A 19572-nucleotide genomic window follows, 5' to 3' on the forward strand; every position below is an offset into this window, starting at 1 on the left:
CAGCGTGTCTGCCATATCGGACCACTTGTCAACAACCCCCTTAGCTAGTTTTTTAATCAATGCTTGTGTGCCTCTTGTTGACATTTAAAAAAAATATCTTCAGTATAAAGAGCAGTGAACAAGAAAAATATAAGGTTTGGTAATCAACTGACTACATTTTAACAACTAGCAATTAATACTTATTTGCACCATACAAATTTGTTGACTTACTATTTATCTCACAGTGTCCATTATCTCTAACATATGTGCTGTTTTTTTCTTTTTTAGACATCCAAATTCACAAAGGCTATAGACATTCCAGTTGAATTTATAGAAAAGAATGTTAAACTGCGAGGGCGAGTACTCCAGATAACTGAAAGAGGATTAGAAGTTGAACATGTTCCTATTACCGTTCCTTTTATTTCTTCTTGGCAAAAGAGATGTAAGTAAGTACAAATACAGTTAGGTTTATTTGATTATTTATATGATGCCTACTACCGGCATGATTAATTTCACAGTACAGATGCAGACGTTTTACAAATATATCAAAACCGAGAGGGGAACATGAAATAAAAATGTGGGAAAACTTGTTAAGTGTATGAAATGGACAAAGTATCCCCTGTATAAATTGCCTTCATCATTATACGTGGACATCCTACTATTAGACAATACTAAATCTTACAATCTTAATCTTATATCTTAGAAGCTAAGCTCAGGGAACTGAGAGTGGGAGCCTCTTCATTCTCACTCAATGTCCTGCACCTTTTGCAGTCTTAGACTTTTTAGGTCTGTTGTTAGCCAAGACCTTTTGATGTTACTAAAATAATATGTATAATATACTTACTTAAATGGACTTTCAGCCACCTCTTTTCACCCATTGGTCTGTCATTATGTAATTTCCATTTTGCCTCCGCCCTCTACAGCATGGTGCAGTGGGTCAGCCTTCTTAAGCCTCTGGTTAATGTCACCTTGAGTGACTGCATTTCTCTCTTTCACAAGTGTACATCCGCACACAAGGCGTTCTCTTTAGTTCCAGTACTGCCTGATGCAATAGTAGGGCACATTTTCAGTGAGCAAAGGCACATTCCAGCTTTTTCAGATCCTATCTCCTTCCAGTGCTGTTGCAAATTCCTTTTGAATTAGACTGCTGCTATTTCATTGCATACCATATTGTACTCCTGGACTTGGTTCCACCAATGATTGTTTGAGAAACTTTGCCAAGGAAGATAAACAAACTTTATGGTGTTTAATTTTCAGCATGCTTGTAACAATTTTATTTAAAAATAGATGTTGTGTAATTTGGGTTTTACTATCCAATATTTTGTAATGTGAACCCTCTTTCTTATCTTTTTTTTCTCTTCTTTCCCTCCTTTTTTCTTTCTTACCTTCTTTTTTCCTTCTTTTCTTCTTTTGTTCATTGTTTCTTTTTTGCCTTTCTCTTTTCAATTCCTTCATTTTCTTTGCCTTTACTTTCTTCTTTCATTTTCTTTCTTCTTTCCTTCTTTTCTTCCTCCTTTCCTTCTTTGTTCATTCCTCCTTTTTTAGGTCTCGCCTGACCCAGCGCATGCGCTGGTCTGGCGAGACTTATTGAGAGGGCTCCAAAAAGTGCTACCAGGCCAGCCTAGAGCTACAGTGCATGTGGGCGGGTGCCGCGCTTTACCGCGATTACTTTTACTTTCGCGGCCGCTTTGATGTTTGATCGTGATCGCGATCACTTCCATTTTCACGGCCGCTTGGCATAGCCAATAGGTCTCGCTTTTGGGACCTTATAAGTATTTAGTTATGTAACTGTTGCATTGTTAAACACTTATAAGGTCCCAAAGGCGAGACCTATTGGCTATGCCAATGCTTGTTGTTCTTTCTTTCTCTTTTGCCTTTTTTCACCCTTTCCTTTTTTGTTTACTTTCCTTTTTTCTTTCTTTCTTGATTTCTTTCCTTTTTCTTTTACTTTTTGTACCTTTATTTCTTTATTTTTTATTTTTTTACCTTCTTTCTTTCCTTTTGCTTTCTTTCCTTCTTTTTTGCCTCCTTCCCTTATTCGTTCCTTTTTTTCTTTGTTTGCGTAATTTCCTATCCTTTTCTTTCCTTCTTTCTTTCCATTCTTTCTTTTTGCCTACTTTGCTTTTTCCTTCCATCTTTCTTTTTGCCTTTTTCATTCCTTTTTTCTTTCTTACGCCTTTTTTCCTTTTTAATTCCTTCTTTTTACTTTGCCCTCTTTGTTTTTTTCATTTATTCTTTCTTTTGCTTTCTCTCTATATTTCTTTTTTCCTTTGTTCTTTTCTGCAATATTTTCTTTAATTTCCTTCTTCCATTCTTTCTTCCTGTTTGCTTTCCTTTCATTATCCATTTTTGCCCCCCTCCCTTTTTTCCTTCCTTTCTTTCTCAATGGAGGGGCTAACAACCAATGCTAAACCAGTTGCTCTCTTTTAAGGTGTGTGTTAGCTAGGACACTGAAAGTATGTATAACATAGTTACTTATAGGGGTTTTCAACCAAACTTATTAGTGTGTGATTGTATCATTCACATTTTTCTTTCATTCAGTCCAGCATGCATCAAGGGACATTATTAACCCACTTCACCCATTGGTTCACTTCACTGTGAGTCACAACAAGCTGCCCTTTCACAAGGCGCACAACCACACACTCCCTTCAGTGCCTGGTGTACCATGGTAATGTGTACATTTTTGAGACCAGAAAAGCACTTTGTCTTTAACTTTTGTTATTTATTCTTTTAAGATTTAATGAGGGCCCGGTAGCTTCCTGAACAATAAAGGTTTGCAAAAAACATGACAAAACAAATAATTGCAATAAGGCTGGCGGCCTATGCCCGACCTATTGACTTTGCCAATATTTGTTTTTTCTGCCTCTGAGTGAGAACCATATTATTGTCATATTGGAATACAATAGAAGGTCATTCGATTGCAGTAATTAGCTTTTACTTATTCTAACGTCCAGGTCCCTTCTTGTGGGAGGATCTCCTGTGGAAGTGAGCCTTTTTAGGGGCCCACCGGTGCAGGGGTTCACCCTTATCTGTGCACGGGTCCTTAAACCAACAAAGAAGAGATTGGCACTGAAGCTGGAATTCAAAATAACAAGTTTATTCACTCATGAGTGAGACCGCGTCCATACACCACCCTCAAGTGTTCCAGGAGGTAGTGACTTGAATACACAGACCGTGGTTCTTTTATACTGAGTTTGTCGCAGAGTAAGCATGGAGACTCAAATAGAAGGTACAGTTCTTCACAGAAATAGTTATCGACAAACATGGGCAGATGGATATCATTTAGTCAGCGAAGTGGGAGGGGAACAGAACTGCTTACATCAGTAAGACGTGATGGACAGTTACATTCTCAAACAGGTGCATTCTAGCAGCTACAGGCCTCTCGGAGCTCATACATTGCTTGAGCTTAGAATAGAAGGAGTTAACTAAAGCTGATGACTCAAGCAGAATTGAAAGGCAAGCAACAGTGAAGACAGAAGAATCACATGGCTAACAAAATGGATGCCACAACCAAGATGGCTTCAGCACATGCTAACAGCCATTATTTTCAATTTCCACAGACGGCCCTTTTAGCAGTAGCTGAAGACATCTCTATGATTTGGAAGGAGCATGGAAGATATCATGGATGTCAATCATCACTAATTTCTTCGTCTGTTACTAGTCGGGCATTTACATTCTTGGCATTTTGTTTGGCTGGTATACATGAAGTACAGGTAGAAATGTAGAGGGAACAGAGCATCGGGCCACATTGTATACATAAGCAGCAGGTAAAAAGGATTGCAAAAAAAATACATAGGACTGTTAACATTTTCCAGCCCCAGGTAGTGAACAAAGTCCACAACCATCCAGTCAAAGTCCATGTCCCTGAATCCTGATGGATTTCAGTGGCTATTTTGTGCAGCTTAGAAATCGCTTCAAAAACTGAAGGAGCGTGGTCAGGGATATAGGCACAACAACTGCTCCCGATGATGCGGCATGCTCCACCACGGTCGGCCAGAACTACGTTGAGGACCATCCTGTTTTGGAGTGCCACAATTCTTGCAATTTGTAGTTCTACTGTGATATTTCCAAGTGCCATGGCTGTCTGATTGGTTACAGCCTCTACAACAAGTGTCAAGTGCCTTATCTTTATGCTGCTTAAGGCCGCACCAACAAAGAAGAACAATCCCAAATTAAAGTCAACATACTGCTGCAATGCAGTATCAGTTTGATCCACCTCATCATGATTCATTGTCCTTTTGAATCGGTTTTTAGAAATGTCATTAAACAGTTTATAGTCTTTATGATAGGATGCAGGTGCTAAGAACACAAGTGATAGCAAAAATGACACAAAGCATGTACCCGACCAACCAATAGGTAGAAGGCTATATCCCTTATTTCCACAAATAAAATAGATGTTGTGTGATGACAAAAAACTGCTATTGTTAGCTCCAGTAATATTTAACACCAGAGTACAATCACATTTCCCCACAGGAATACTGCCAATACTGTTCACACAAAGGTCTGCTCGAGCTCTAGTAACAGCTATAACAGGAGGTCCATTACCCTTGGCAGTTCGAGTGTTAGGAAAAACATAGTGTGTGGAGGAATTTCCTCTGCGATACTCCTCCATTTCCCATACAGTTCCTTTAGCTTGTGGATCTCCTTCTTTATCAGGGTAACAGGCTCTGTTTAGTTGGGCATTAAGTCTTCCTACACCAAAGTCAGGAATATTAGCAATTTGAGAAGCCCACAACAGTGCGAACCAGGCTCTGCAGGAGGCATTATGTGAAAACGGCAGAGGAATAAAAGGCGTTCCTCCCTTTTTCTGGTGGGCTTGCATCATTCCACACACCCAACAGTTGGTAGTGTTCGTAGCATTGTGGGTGTGATGCAACATTTGAATGAACGTATTGTTGAGATAGGACATTCGGTGCTTCTTCTCATGATAAGGAAGAGTGAAGTAGTGGTGTTCAATGGGGACAGGAGTAGTAGCAGTCAATAGATTTCGAGCAGGAGCTACTCCCTCTACAACCCATGTTATTATAGCGATCAGAACAATAATTGAAGTGAGTCCAATAATGAACATTGTCTTTCGATCACAGACTCTTGCAGCGGTTGAATTCTTCTCCGTAGGCATATTCATCTCGACGTTGAAAAACAGATGGTGCCCTAAGGTCCTGGGCAGCCGTTGGTTTCTTCACTGAGGTTGAGACGAGTATCACTAAAAGAGCCCCCCCTTATGCTACTCAGACTTTCACTAACCCACGGACAGTGGCTCATACAGTCTTTTTCAGCAACAAAGTGTCTTTCCTCCAGGGTTGCAGCTGATATCGAGATGTACCTGGAATCGTGTGGTCCGGGAAGACTTCCTCCGATCCTTCGGGTGACGCAGCTCGGCCTTTCTCGGTGTCCAGGATATCGCGGTGATCTTTCAGCGCAGCAGGTTCCACCAAGGCGGAAGGCATCCTCTTGCAGTGGGTAGAAGTTCTTCCGATTGGACACTCAGACTGCAGTTCTGGTCACCAGAAGAACTTGCTCAGGTCCCCGCCACTGAGGTTCCAGGCTGCTTGACCTCTGGAACACCTTCACCATCACCTGGTCACCGGGCTGCAGATCATGACCATCACCTTGCGTCCTGTCAGGAAGAGCTTCTTGGACCTGTTGTTGAATAGAAAGCAAGCTGTCAGTCAACTGTGACAAGTAGTCACTCATCAACACTTGGGCAACATCATGTATAGGGCGTGGCTTTGGGACCCCCCAAATATTCATGGGTCTGCCAAAAACAACCTCATAAGGTGTAAGGCCAGATCGAGTATGGGGTATCGATCTAATGGAGAGCAATGCTAAGGGCAGGGCATCAGGCCATTTTTCACTCTAATCTACCAGGCACCAAAGACACAGCACCTGTACCCTAAACTCTAGTCCTTCCCTAACTCCTGTGTTGCCCTGCTGGCGCACTGCTCTTTCGTCGGAGCCGCAGATTGTACCTTGTGTGCCCAGGCACCTCTTTATCAGCAACAAAGGTGCAGACTGGCATTCACTTGGGAACCAGGACTCAGAGGCCTGATGCACATAAACTGGAGTATCTGAAGCAACCCTTGTTTCAGAGGAGATCCCCTCAGGCAAAACCTCCTTGCTCTTGTTATCGGTCTGTGCCTCTCTTAGCTAGGCATCAAAAAAAGGAACAAAGCGAGGAATCAGCTCTCCGTCCTGATTTGTGACCCCGTCTTTCACCCAAGAATTATCCGACAGTGGTAGAGGTACACGTTTCTTCCGGCCTTCCACCTTCACCGCTGTTATAGTGGCCAGCAACACCTGGGCTGGGTCCCTTTACCTCGGCTCCAAATTAGACTTGCACTTAGTCCCCTGGTTGGATCTGATATCCTGGCCCCTCTGACAATGGTTGTAGGGCAGCAGATATCTATTAGTGAACAGAATGGAAATCTTTAGACACAACATACAAATATTCAATCAAAAGAGGATATTCAATTTCAGAAACGCCCCTATATTATTATTCTGAAGAACCTAAAAAAAAAGAGCACTGTGTCATCTAAGTAAAGAGGGGAATACATTGTGTTCTCACTCATGGGGAATTAGTCATTCTCTGGCTGAATGCTCTCATCAAGGCCACTGAAGGAGAACAAGACTAGGTCCAAGACACATTCATGTCTTATACGCCTAAATTGATTAAAATATTTGATGTAGTCTTTGTTTAACCTACATTTCACAGACACAATTAATTCTACTTGTTGAGAGCTCTTTTAATTGTTAGAAGCTCTCCTCTTTAACTCCCAAATAGGTCAGAATAGACTACAATTTGTTACTACTCACATGACCAATTGCGGTAGATATAATGTTAAATGCCAGTTGGAATGTTCCTATTTATATAGCTACATATTTCTCAAGGAACATATTTTGATTTAGACCACCCCTGCTTTGCCTTTCATGGAACTATATTGAATATTCACAAGTAAGTGTCGGGTTCCTCAGCTCCTCAGGATCGGACCGATGCTCGTTATGGTCCACCTCTCGATAGCTCCAAGTCTGATGGCTATTATAGCGCAGAACATTGAAGTGATCGAGCGAGGGAAGGAAAGGGTGGGGACAGCAGGGAAGGAGATCTGAAATGAGACAAGGACAGCACGTTAACAACACTCTGCCTCCTCCCACCCGCCTAAGCTGTAGGGAAGGCTATGCTACTAACTCTTAGCTACCTGTAAAGAAAATAATGAGGCACAATCACTGGTGACCTGTGGCCTGTTCACCCTCACACTCGAGAGTCCTTGGGACAAAGCAGTTTGGATCAAGAAAAGAAATGCTCCACTATAAAACAAATGACAAATATTAAACACACCAATCCTACTCTCATGTAATTCTCACTAGGCAGGCATTCCGCTTCTTCTCCACACGTACCTAAAATGGCATTGCAGTCCACCTCTCAGAGGGCGTATGAATGCGCGGAATTCAACCACAATCCTCAGATATGAAAAGTCTGTGTGCAACCCAAGTTCTACAAGTGAAACCAAAAATAAAGGAACCAACGCAAATCCACTCACATAAGTGAGAAAAAACGGCAAAAAAACAAATGTTCCGTGTTCAGCTCCACACGGTATTACCGCATTCCCAAATAGGGCAGTAATGCCTTAGTTTATAAACTGAAGGTTCTCTGGCACCGGTATTCCTACCACTCGCATGAGCCTACAGACGTGTGGCTCTCCAACGAGGAGGAACACCTGGTATAAAATAACACTTTGGAGTCCAGGAGGCAAAGTTCACCTCCCCTCTTTACTCAGGCAGTCTTTATCGGGGATACGTCAGGCTGTAGAGGAGGTAGTATACAAAGTGGTGCACAGCACCCTTACCGCAACCGCCACACGTTACACCCAACAGGATTTCTCTATGTAACGTACACCTCCACTCGCTCACGGGGCAAGTCGGGACAAGATTCTTTGCGCCGCTCCGTCTCCAGACGTAACGGACTTCTCAAACGAAATGAGGACCGCAACCAAGACACGCTGCTTCCTCACGGCTTCCAGGATAATCGGCAAAGACGCCAGCGCGGAAGTGCTCTATGAAGCCTTCCGCGTCTGCGCGCGCATGCCGGAAGTACAAAGGCTCATGGGACTTGTAGTCTCCAGAGCGAAGAACGCGGTAGCGCGGGAATTACCTATGTGTTATGGTGTGGCAATGCGTATTCCTGACAGTAAGTTGTTGTCATCCCTCTACATTTGCTTTTTCAACATAAGAATCCTTCTAATGATTTAAAAAAAAAGACTCTATCAAGGAGATGGGGTGGTAGAGAGGAGAGTCCAACCTGTCCCCTTTTTTGAGTAGTGTTAGGATAATCTGTTTTGGTTATAGGACAGGTACCTAACAACAGTGCTTGTTGCATTAGCTGCCATGTACGACAGTTTGTAGAATCCTAGCACCCACAAACTTCCTCTAGCTCACTCCATGCTTTTTCTTACTTTCCCTTTCACAGTCTTTTGTTTATATAAGGGAACCGACTATTTTGAGATACTTTCATAGTTCATTTCTGGATTTCTTCAAGCTCTGGTAAACCACCTGCCCTTTTTGTTATTTGAACTTGTAATCATTATTTTGCACAGTTAAATATTTAAATATAACCAGCATAAGTGAACCTCCTTAGTACATTCAGTGGAGTTGGGCCACAGTAGAATGGTATGAATGTTTCGCCATTTATGGTATCATGCACAATCCTGCACCACCTGGAACACTCCAAGAAAAGTGTGCTTATTTCAGAAGTGAAAGTGTGTTGGGCAGACCATTGGTTCATCGAGGAGCAGATAAGGTTGTAGAGTAGGTGAAAGCAGCAGGCCTACTGCTGAAAAGGGCATGGAAGCATATGAGGTGAAACAGAATCAGATATGAAAGTGCAAGTAGGGATGAATGTGAGCTGTCTTAAAAGCTGGACGCGGACAGGTGAATGTATGAAAGTGAGAATTATAGAGGACAGGTGTGGAGAGAATTGAAGAAGAATGGGAGTAAGGCATAATGCATACGCTGATGCAATGTGAAGGCGTTGATAATGGCGGCTGGACACAAGTGGAGCCACCAAACGTTCTTGCAAAGGCAGAAAATCGCAGGAATCACTTTGATTGGGAAACATCGTTTACAACGCACGCGTTACAACGTGTGTCATTACAACGAATATTTTACAACGCGAAATCCATTACAACGCATGTCATTACATCGCATAATTCATTACAACGCATTCCCCAAAGTAACACCCGGCGGAGTTAGAATAGAAATTGCGTTGTAATGGATTATGCGTTGTAACAACATGCGTTGTAACAACATGCGTTGTAATGGATTTTGTGATGTAAAACATTTGTTGTAATGACAAGCGTTGTAATGCGTGCGTTGTAAAGTGTTATATCCCTTTGATTACTGGCTTGAGATATTGCAATAGAAAGAGGAGATTGCTTTTACAGTTGATGTTCGATATGCTTACTTTCATATTCCGGTCCAAACATAAGATGTTAAGTAGTAGTGAATACATGTGTTCTCCAGTATTGTATCTTTGGTAGATTTACATGCTTGAATCATTCCCTGTTGTCGAAGTGGGAGTCCCACAGTACCATAACAAAGCAATGTGTATAATTATCATAGGCTATAATGGCAATGAACAATCACTTTAATAGGCTATGTACTTTTAAAAAAAAGGACCAAACATCAGCCAATAAGGCACTATCACCCTCTAGAATACTCCCAAGAGAGGCAGATTCCCTCAGATTTTCTACCTCATGTTGTGTGAAGAGAGTCTCACTGAGCTCTGTACAGTTTTCTTCAAAGCAGTGTCTGGAAATTAGTACTGCTACTTCTACCATGTCTGGGACATCTACATAAGGGCTCTTCAGGCCCTGCAAGACATGTAGAAACAAGCATTTACAATGCAATGGTCTCGGCATTGTTAAAGTTAGAGCTGTTGGCATTGCTCATGACATTCTTGTATGTTTTTGTTTTTAAAACATTCAAAGAAACGGCATTGTTATTTACAATGTCAATAGCTTAATCACTCTCTAATGCGAGACCTATTGCATTTGCACCCACACACAGAGCCACCCACACAGAGCCACCCACACATACAGAGCCACCTACACACACAGAGCCACCTACACACACAGAGCCACCTACACATACAGAGCCACTCACATAGAGCAACCTACATACAGAGTTACCCCCCGCACTCACATAGAGCATTCTACACACAGAGTTACCCCCACACAGAGCCTCCCATACACACACACACAGAGCCTCCCACACACACACACACACAGAGCCTCCCCCACACACACACACAGCCTCCCACACACACACACACAGAGCCTCCCACACACACACAGAGCCTCCCACACACACATACACTACAGCCAGGGCTTTAAGAGGGCCGGGTCTCACCAGTGAAGAGCATCGGCAGTTTTTTAAATGTGGCCTCTATCGGGAGAGACCCCATGAGACGTGTCCGGGAGGTTTCGAGGTCTTAACCATCTGAGTAGCTGCTTCTGGGACGGCGCATGGTCCGGGTGCGCGCATTGTCTGACCACCCGAATACCTGCTTCTTGGGGGTGTGGGCAGGGAGACTCCCGTAGCGTGTCCGGGGCTTCCAGGGTCTGAAGCGCACGTGTTCCAGCTTGTCGGGGTAGAGACAGCCAGAGGCGTGAGATCTCAGAGTTTAACCCGATGCTCAGAAATGTAAGTTTAATTCCAACAGCATCCTCATAGTCGCCCACATTTTCGCTCTCAGGGTCCGTCCCTGCTACTCAGAAAGTCGGTTTTATATCCGTACGGTTGGCAATTCGCCCAGGGGCACTCGCATGTCTTCCAAACCCCCGGGCACTGTACTTCGTGGGGATTTAACTACCCATGTAAGTATGACACATAAAGATTGTCTTTAACTTTATGGTTTGGCCGCTAGTATTATTGGGGGTGGACTCCTCGAATCCACGAGCACGCTCTGCAGCCATGAATTCTTTAACAAAACCTTCACGCGCGTTGTAAGAAGTCTCGTGGGTAGGAAAAATGCAAACCCAGTGAAAGTTTAAAGATGTATGCACTGTACCACCTTATCACGTTCAATTCCGCGGCTCGTCAGGGGTCGGGAATCCCGTGCATCCCTTGCACGCTCACTTCAGCGCCTAGACGCCTTTTACGCTCACTTCAGCGCCTTGTCAGGGGTCGTACATAGGATACGGACAATATAAACACATACACCACTCTTTGCAGTGTCTACAGTAAAAGGTGTAAAGCAGAGTGTGAGTATTCGAACTACAAGAATACAGTTGTCGGCGAGGCGTGGCTGTGCCTGTGTTTTGGAATCGAGTGGTGTGAAGTGCGTGCTTGTGTTTGTCTGTCTTTAGTGGCGTCCACTGGCCGCCGCCGCCTCTGGTTTCACATCACACAGCTTTAGGACCCGAGGCTGCAACCTGGCAGGACTCAGACGTCTCAAGTGTCCCACGCCAGCGGAGAGTACGAAATACGAGTTTCTTTTCTATCTTTTGCAAATCTACAAATTCCAGAATGTACCGGGGTAAAAAAGCCTGCCAGTTTTAAGGAGACGATTCGCAGAGTTTTTAATGCACTGAGATCGAGTTTATGTGCACAAAAAGGTCAACTAAGCGTTAAGGTCGGATCTTCTGATTCAAAGTGTCGGACTCTGCGAAAGATAGGAGTGCGTGCCTCGGTCGCCCCAGGGTGAAAACCGGAAGGCAGCACCGCCATACTCATTCACTGGCAAAATACGGTCCCTGTAGACAAGATGAAACAAAACCATTGTGCAAAAATCAGATCTTTCAAATAAATGTACCTGTGCGATCAACAGGAGTAGGTTTAGCGGATGTGAAATGTAAGCCTCCCACTTGCTTGGATTTCTACTTACTTCTGTGAGTTTTGAAAGAGGGAATCGCCCTGAACACCACCGCCTTTCTCCGAGGTCAAGCAGAAATGCCTCGGAGAAACGCAGCGGCGTTTTCTGATTCGGGGGCGTGTTTTCCTTTCTCTCCTCTTGCCATTGGCTGGAATGTTTACATTCCAGAGGAGAGAAAGAATCGAAAAAACACGCCCCCGAATCCGAAAAGGACGGGGCTTGTTTGGAGAGACAAACCTCTTCTCCAATGGAGAAGAGGAGAGAAGAGGGGCGGGTTAAAGCCCCTCTCTCCAAGTCATTAAATCTCGCGAGCGAGACTGCGCAAGCGCAGCCTTCGCTAGCCGAGACCTAGAAAAGGCTTCATGTGGATGATCCCCACAAGGAATGTCTATACTACTTCTACCCTCAACACAAGGTAAAAGATTGTAAAGTCGGTTGTACTTTTTCCACCAAAACCTTGATGGACAGCGATGGGAGGCTTCAAAAAGCCAAAGCACAGAGATCTCCATCTTCTGAAGAGGATATTGGCACCTCTTCCACATCTCAGAAGATATCTTATAAGGGGGAAAGATCCCATTACTAGGGGATATCAGAGGAAGGCAGAAAGGCCTGTAAATATCCCACCATGGTTCTGCCAAGGACAGCTCAAAGAAGGAGAAGAAAATACAAATCTCCTCAGAGACTGATGGATCTGAACCCAGAACTCCGTCTGTTAAAACTGGAGCTCATCCTCCAAAGTCCTCTTCAGAACCGTCGATGTTGAAGCATTAAACTGCTCTAAAACTCCAGTCGACAGTAACCTCACCATCAAGAGCAACATTGTTGACGACAGTTATCACACTTTCGTCGACATCAACATCGATTGACGCCTTCCATCGTCGTGTCAATCCCGTCCACAAAGATATCATTGTCGATGAATACTCAGTCGACGGCTACGTCAATGCTACCGTGTACAACAGTACAGTCAAAGATGACTCTGCCGCTGAGAATAGCACTGACAACACTGAAAGTCACTCTGCAACCCCAGCTGTTACTACCTACTTCAATCGGCTCGATAAAGACCTCATCGTCGACACTAAAAAGTTATAAAGACTTTCCTCTTACCTGAAAATATCTCACCCAGCAAGGTATCTCCTCTTACCCCAGCTGCCACGAGTGGGAGCTGGATCAGTCAGTGCTGGACAGGATCTTCTTTCTCTGGGGCAAACCAGCCTTGCATCCCTGCGCCACAAGCGAGAACAGCAAATGCCAGATGCCAGTTCTATGCAAGTCGGTATCCACACCCAGTGCCATGGAGGAATGCTTTTTTGATTAGATGGTCCAGGATGTATGCAAACGCTTCCCCCCCGTATACCTCTCATACCGAAGGTTCTTAACAAAATGAAAGTGGAGCGGTGTCACCTCCTACTAATAGCCCCCTGGTGGCCCAGACAGCATTGGTTCATGAAGCTACTCCCATTAGTGGAATCCAACCACATTCGCTTGCAAACATCCCAAACACTTTTGATGGTGAGCAAAGGCCAGGTCCTTCATCCAGACTTGACTTCTCCCCACTTATACACATGGCTCCTGAATTCCATGAATTCAGAGATCTAAATATTCCTCAGGACTGCAGAGCAATTCTCTTGAAGGCAAGGGGAGAAGCCACGATAAAAACATATAAGCTCAAATGGAAATGTTTCTGCTTATGGTGCCAGAAATCAAACCTGCATCCTCTACAGGAATCATCTGAGCAGATACTACCCTATCTCCTCTCTCTAACTCAGGGTTGGTGCATGCGTCTACTAAGGTACATCTCACTGCAATATCAAGATGAAGACCCTCTTCACATTCTCTCTCTTTGTGCTCGAGCAGACTCATCAAATAGTTCATGAAGGATTGGTTAGAGTTTTTCCTCCAGTAGGAGCTCCTCCCCCGGACTGCCACCTGATTGTAGTTCTAGTTCAACTCATGAAGAGTCCATTCAAACCTATACAGAAAGCAGACCTCATATTTCTCACATGCAAGGCTGCATTGTTACTAGTGCTCACTCCCCCCCCCCCTGTACTTTCCATTCCTTTAAACATATTTGCTCTCTACTCTTCGTGCTGCTGAGAGCCAGTCCTGTACTGACTGAGATTGTAGTCAGTGCAGCTTTAATTTATGTTTCAACGCGGGTCAACAGACACACATGGCTGACAGGGGATTTTTCACTTGACAGAGGAAGAGTGCCACCCGCTGTCTTCCAACTTCAATTTGGGCTATAGAGGCCAGAGAGTAGAGGACAATTATGGATTAAACTGTCATGCCTCATTTTGCTATTCGTCTCTGGAGAACCATACCAGGTGAAGTACTCTGGGTAAGCAATACTTCCCCTTATTATGTAACAACAGTGGGAAACTACTTTTGCTTTCCTCAGTTGCTATGTCATAGCAGTGACTGACTGGATTCGGAACCCGTTACTTACCCTACAGGGTCGATTCACAACATAGATAATTGTAGATGGGTAGCTGTTAATAATGAGATTATTTTCCAGTGAAGGGCTCCGAGTGACATCAAATAGATAAGAATGAAGGAAAAGCAAATTTTCTAAATTGTCACTAGTAACCTTCGAATGAGAAAATACATGTCCGTTGTATGTGGTAATAAATCTGAAATGTATTATTTTTGGCAGGGCAGTCAAATGGTGGGTTAGTTCTCCGGCTTGCAGGTGTGGAACTGACACCGAGTGGCCAAACCTGGCTTCAGGAACAGTTGAAACCCTCACACATACTTTGGTTCCAGTTACTTAAGCGGGAGGACTCAGTTCTGGATTGTTTTGTTCTGGTCAACAAGGTAAGTGTTCTAGTGAATCAATGATCCCAAATGTTGTGCTTATAACATTACTTAAGCAGTTTGAAATTATTTCCTGTCCAAGTGCTAAGGGGAAAGGAAACACTTGACAGTAGCATCCCTTTTATGGTCTGACATGTCGCCAGACAAGTTTGCCAGCATCATTAGAGAGGGGCATTAGCTCCAACCACATGTGGCGAGCCAGGAGTACATGTTTTGATTGGGCAGAAGTTGTATGCTTGTACAAAAAAAAGTGCTTGCCCTCCGCACAGCTGTGATCATTTGTTTATTTATCCGATTGCCTGAGCTTGAATTTTCAGGGACACACACATGGCATTGGAACACTATTAAAGTGTCCTTGATAAGTACATAATTTGTGTTGTTTTTCTCGGGCAGCAGCACAGATGGGAGGAAGGCAGTCATTAACCTACATGGAATTTATTTAGGTCTGGCTTGACTCTCTCCTGACCTTTTTACCTACATTGATATCATTCTAAAGTTCTTTGCTTCCACTCAAATACATATCCATTCCCATGCTATTTACTTGTAATGCTTCACATTACCATACAACACTCCTTTAAAGCCAGACCTATTGGCATTGCCAATGCTTGTTAACTATTTGAAAAGTAGGATATATTCATAAAAAGAGAGGCTGCAGCTGAGTAATCCTTTACGTTGAAACAATTAGAATACCAAAGGTTCAGACATTTGAAACAAAAACATCATAAAAACGTTTTTCTATGCATACTAGCAAGGCACGAGATAAGTAAATAATTATTTGATTTTTGTTATCTTGATAGATTTTGTATCAGTGTTGAAATATTCTCTGGCACACTCTTTCAAAGTTATAATAACAATAGTATAAACTTCTGTGCGTTATTTTATGTGTTATTTATGCATTATTAACTATGTAGAAATGAAAAGTGATCTAGCAGCTTGTACTGAGATGCAGTACAAGCTGCTAGTCCACTTTCCATTTCTAGATAGTTAATGATGCCATCTTTTTGACCTATTCTATATTTAATAGCTGCATAAAAGTTATGTGCTAGCTAATGCCATCAGGCAAGAAACAGCAGCGATCTTGTATTTAGAAAAATGTGGTACTGATACACATAATAGTAATAATATCAATATAACACTAATGTGTGTTATTATTTACACTGTTATTATTAACATTATTGTTACTGTTTCGTTGAAAGAGTGTAACTTTCAGTGAACATAATAGAGACCCAGTTGTGTCTGTTATAGCTCCATCCTTTCATTGTTTATCTTTCTTTTTCTCCCTGATTAATTTAAAACGTTCTAACCTTCATAAGTGGAAAGTTCCAATAGTTGTTCTTCCTAGGTCTGTATCGGTCCTTAAGGGCCCAACCATCGTTATAGGACATGTATTTCGCTCGGGACTAAGATTGACTGCTGGGCCCCAAGTTGTTCAAAGTGTAGTATCTCACTGCAAATGTGCTGTAATGGTATGTGGAGGGGTGTCCCTGCATCTGGAAGTTCTTAGACCTTCTGTATTTTTATGTATATGTTTTAACTGTTCTACCTCTTCTGTTTTTATGAAGATTTATTATAATTTTCAGAGATTTAAATCTCAATGGATATTAAGTTAATTGATAGGTTTTATTTGCCCACACAGTATCTAATTTCTAAACACTCAACACCAACCTTGCATATGTTTTATGTCCTGCCCTTGTACAAAGTGAGTTATTGGTTTTTCAAGTGTAACCCTATATTTGAGGCCATAGAGCATCAGTGGTAATGGACAGTATCAACATGTGTTACTGCCCGATAACCACTGACTGCCCCTGATCCTGACAAAAGTACTCACAGAACTTGGTTCCTTTTGGTGAACTGAATGGAAGAAAGTTATTTCTTCTGTTTCTGTGTTCAAGGACTCTAATGGTTTTGATTAGTGATTCAGTGTATTGAAGTTTATCAATTAAAATGGACTACCTACAGTTTTCCTTATTAATCAACTGGTGGTCTGTGTGGCTATAAGCATTTATTTCGCCAATATTGCCCCTTTAACTTCATGAACCTTATTCAGAAATTATTCAATTGTTTTTCTTAGACATCTTCTTCGTTCTAAGAAAAACTGTGGCAAATATAATAATACCAGGCCAGAACCGAAATGGAGCTGCACAGGATTCTGAGTTGAGGGAAAACAAGAAAAAATATTAATGTTAAACGAGTTACAAATGAAAACCTCTGAGCTTTAGGGCTGGCGGAGTGCTAGAGAATCTGCAATACTGCAATAACCAACAATAGACCACAAGAAGATGGTATAAAAATATCATAAACAAAGCAAGGAACAGACAGAAAATGCTGTGACAATATGAGGTAATGCCTTCCAAAGCCTTTATTCTCTATGGAGCCCTTTACAGCCCTGAGGTGCATAGCCATCTATTGGAAGTATACATCCCCATAATGCTAGGCAGGCATCCCTAGAACCTGAAAATGTAAGTATGTCAAAACCCTTTGTTGTCACGTTGACTGTGACTTGGGTGCTTTTTGTACATAATTTCCATAGCCAAAAGTGGTTGCATGACTAAAGCGTCTTCAATTCCTAGGGTGAGAGTGGGGAATATTGGCAACACTGGACAAAATGGGGGTAAGACCGTGGTAACATGTAAGTCACATTGACGAAGAGCGGTCAGAAACATTTGTTTTGGGGTGTGTGCCATAGTTAATCTACACAGGAGCCCCATGGACACGAGATTTGACATCAAAAGGGGGATCTTTTTTTTTCTTGCTTGCTTCAAGTATGAGGAGTTGGGGGAGGAAACTATTGCTTCTAACTCGTTTTTAGAATATTTCCAGTCCATCTTCAACATGCGCACGGTGACCTTCTTGGGAAAGGACACGACAGCCTCTTTGTGGCTTTTTTGCCCCGCTTCACACTGCCTTCTGGTCCACCCATAGCCTCCGCTTTCCCTGCAGATTACTCGCTTTCCTTGTTTTTGTAAACAAAGAGTCATGCACATTCATAGAGAGGCTTCTGGTTCCGAGTTCCGGCAGTGCGGTAGTACGGTGCCGAGGTGCAGAGCGGAGGAGGTGGCAAGGATGTGGCAAGTAGCGGTGCTGTGGTGAGGAGGAGAGTCTGCAGCTGAATAGCAGAGTATGGTGGCTTAAACGCTGAACGCTGAGGAGAGCAGGTACGCCAGCACCTTGGTAGAGCGGCAGAGCTCCTGCGTACCTCTCCCCCATACATTTCTCCCATATTTCTCCTGCGGCCGCTCCTGAACAAACAACATCATCCCGCCGCCTGCAGATCCAGCAGGCCTCGGTGAGCTCCCAGACGCCTAGCCTGCACTCTGCATTGAAGGACGAGCGCAGCAGCCATAGTCGCCCTGCGCAAAATGTGTGCCCCGGCCTCCTGCAGAAGTGGCCCAGCTAGAGCTGGGTGTATCTTGCCTGTGGGGCTCGGTGTGCACTTCTCGAACCCTGAAGCTTTGAAGCCCTGAAGCCTGAATATTATTTACAGACGCATCAGCCAAAGAGTTGCCAACACTTATCTGCCACCACTCCACCAGTCACTATGGGCGATTAAAAGTGATTAAAAGAAAGTACTGGCATAACTGGTGCATCAAGTGTCCTTACCAAAGGACTCTCTCTACAAAACCAACAAACAATAGAGGCAATATGGTCTAATACAGCCCACGCCTCCCGATTTTTCTGACCTTACTGAACCTCTCTCGGATGTCAACAGCATTTTGCCCCATTGCTGAGCGCCGGGTAGTGCAGAGGTCAAGAAGGAGCCCAATTAGAAGCTCAGAGTACAAACTCCATTCCTTTCTGGGTGGAAATTGTCCCATAGATTATTGCTTCAGCGACGCACAAAAGGAATGATCAGGCACTGCTGCAAGACTAATTTCAGGGCCACCACAGCCCGTACAGTTTAACCTCAGTCTAGTTCATAATGAGCTCCAATCAACAAGGACCGCAAGTGCAGTTAGCCAAAATCTAAGCACTGCCCATAGACAACCCAGAGACATCACCAGTAAGCCCCTGGGTGGTTCAAAGTCCGTATCCACACCCTGACCAAGCAATAAGCAAAGCAGCAGTAAGGTTGCAACGAGCAAGAAAGCATTGATTGATGATTTCTTCAGTAATAAAACACCACTGCCTCATTCCCCTAACGTTCTCCCAGCATAAAACCCCACTGGTAAAAGAGATCCACAAAATGTGATGGATGAGATGGACTCACCCCTCAAGTCGCAAGCCAAGCATAATCAAAAAAACAATATAACCGCATCCTACCGGAGGAACAAAAAGTGGCTACTTCCATAATCGTAATTTCCTTGGAAAGCCCATCAGATGGCATCCTAGCTGAATTCAACTTTACATCAAAGTCGGAAAAACATTGTTTGCCAGTATAGAAACGTCTCAGGCTAAAGCCCCACAGTATCAAGTCCATCATAACTTACCTTCACAGGTGTTAATTACAACCACTGCTCAAATCCAAAATGGCAGAATGCAGGAAGTAGGCACACTCACATTGGAGGATAGTAAGAGCACCACCAGCTTGATCGAGCCAACAGGTATCGTGAGGGACCTGAAACTCTTTTATGAACCTAAACATGTTCACAGGTTCACAACCAGGACAAAAACACTGCCTCCATGCCGCAGCAGTGCCAGACTCACCCAACGATGCCTTAGGAATATATCCCTATATGGGATGAGAGCATCGATAATAGGTCAGTCTCACCAACGCATCAACCGCACAATGAGCAGAGCGAACTATTGGCTATGATTTATATGTCTATGGTGGCTACAATAAATGCTCTCATGTGGGATCTAAAGAATCTAGAACTGCAATTAGAGCTGATTCAAGCCCTAGCCTCCTCAATTGCTAAAATAGAGGCCAAATTTACCAACATGGAACAAAAGGAGCCATGCGCCAGCTCAGC

The 19572-nt window shown here is 43.4% G+C and overlaps 1 protein-coding gene across 2 annotated transcripts in view; it reads left to right on the plus strand.

Annotated features, from left to right (window-relative positions):
* Window positions 1–19572, plus strand: part of MISO1 (mitochondrial inner membrane subdomain organizer 1) — a 177577-nt gene that overhangs the window by 68496 nt on the left and 89509 nt on the right. For both annotated transcript variants that reach the window (XM_085634797.1, XM_085634796.1), the window contains exons 3-4: window positions 268–421; window positions 14502–14662. In XM_085634797.1, coding sequence (XP_085490923.1) covers window positions 268–421; window positions 14502–14662 — 315 coding nt within the window. The remainder of the gene's footprint in view (window positions 1–267; window positions 422–14501; window positions 14663–19572) is intronic.

The sequence above is a fragment of the Triturus cristatus genome, chromosome 11 (genome assembly GCF_964204655.1).
Source record: "Triturus cristatus chromosome 11, aTriCri1.1, whole genome shotgun sequence".
NCBI classification, from domain to species: domain Eukaryota; kingdom Metazoa; phylum Chordata; class Amphibia; order Caudata; family Salamandridae; genus Triturus; species Triturus cristatus.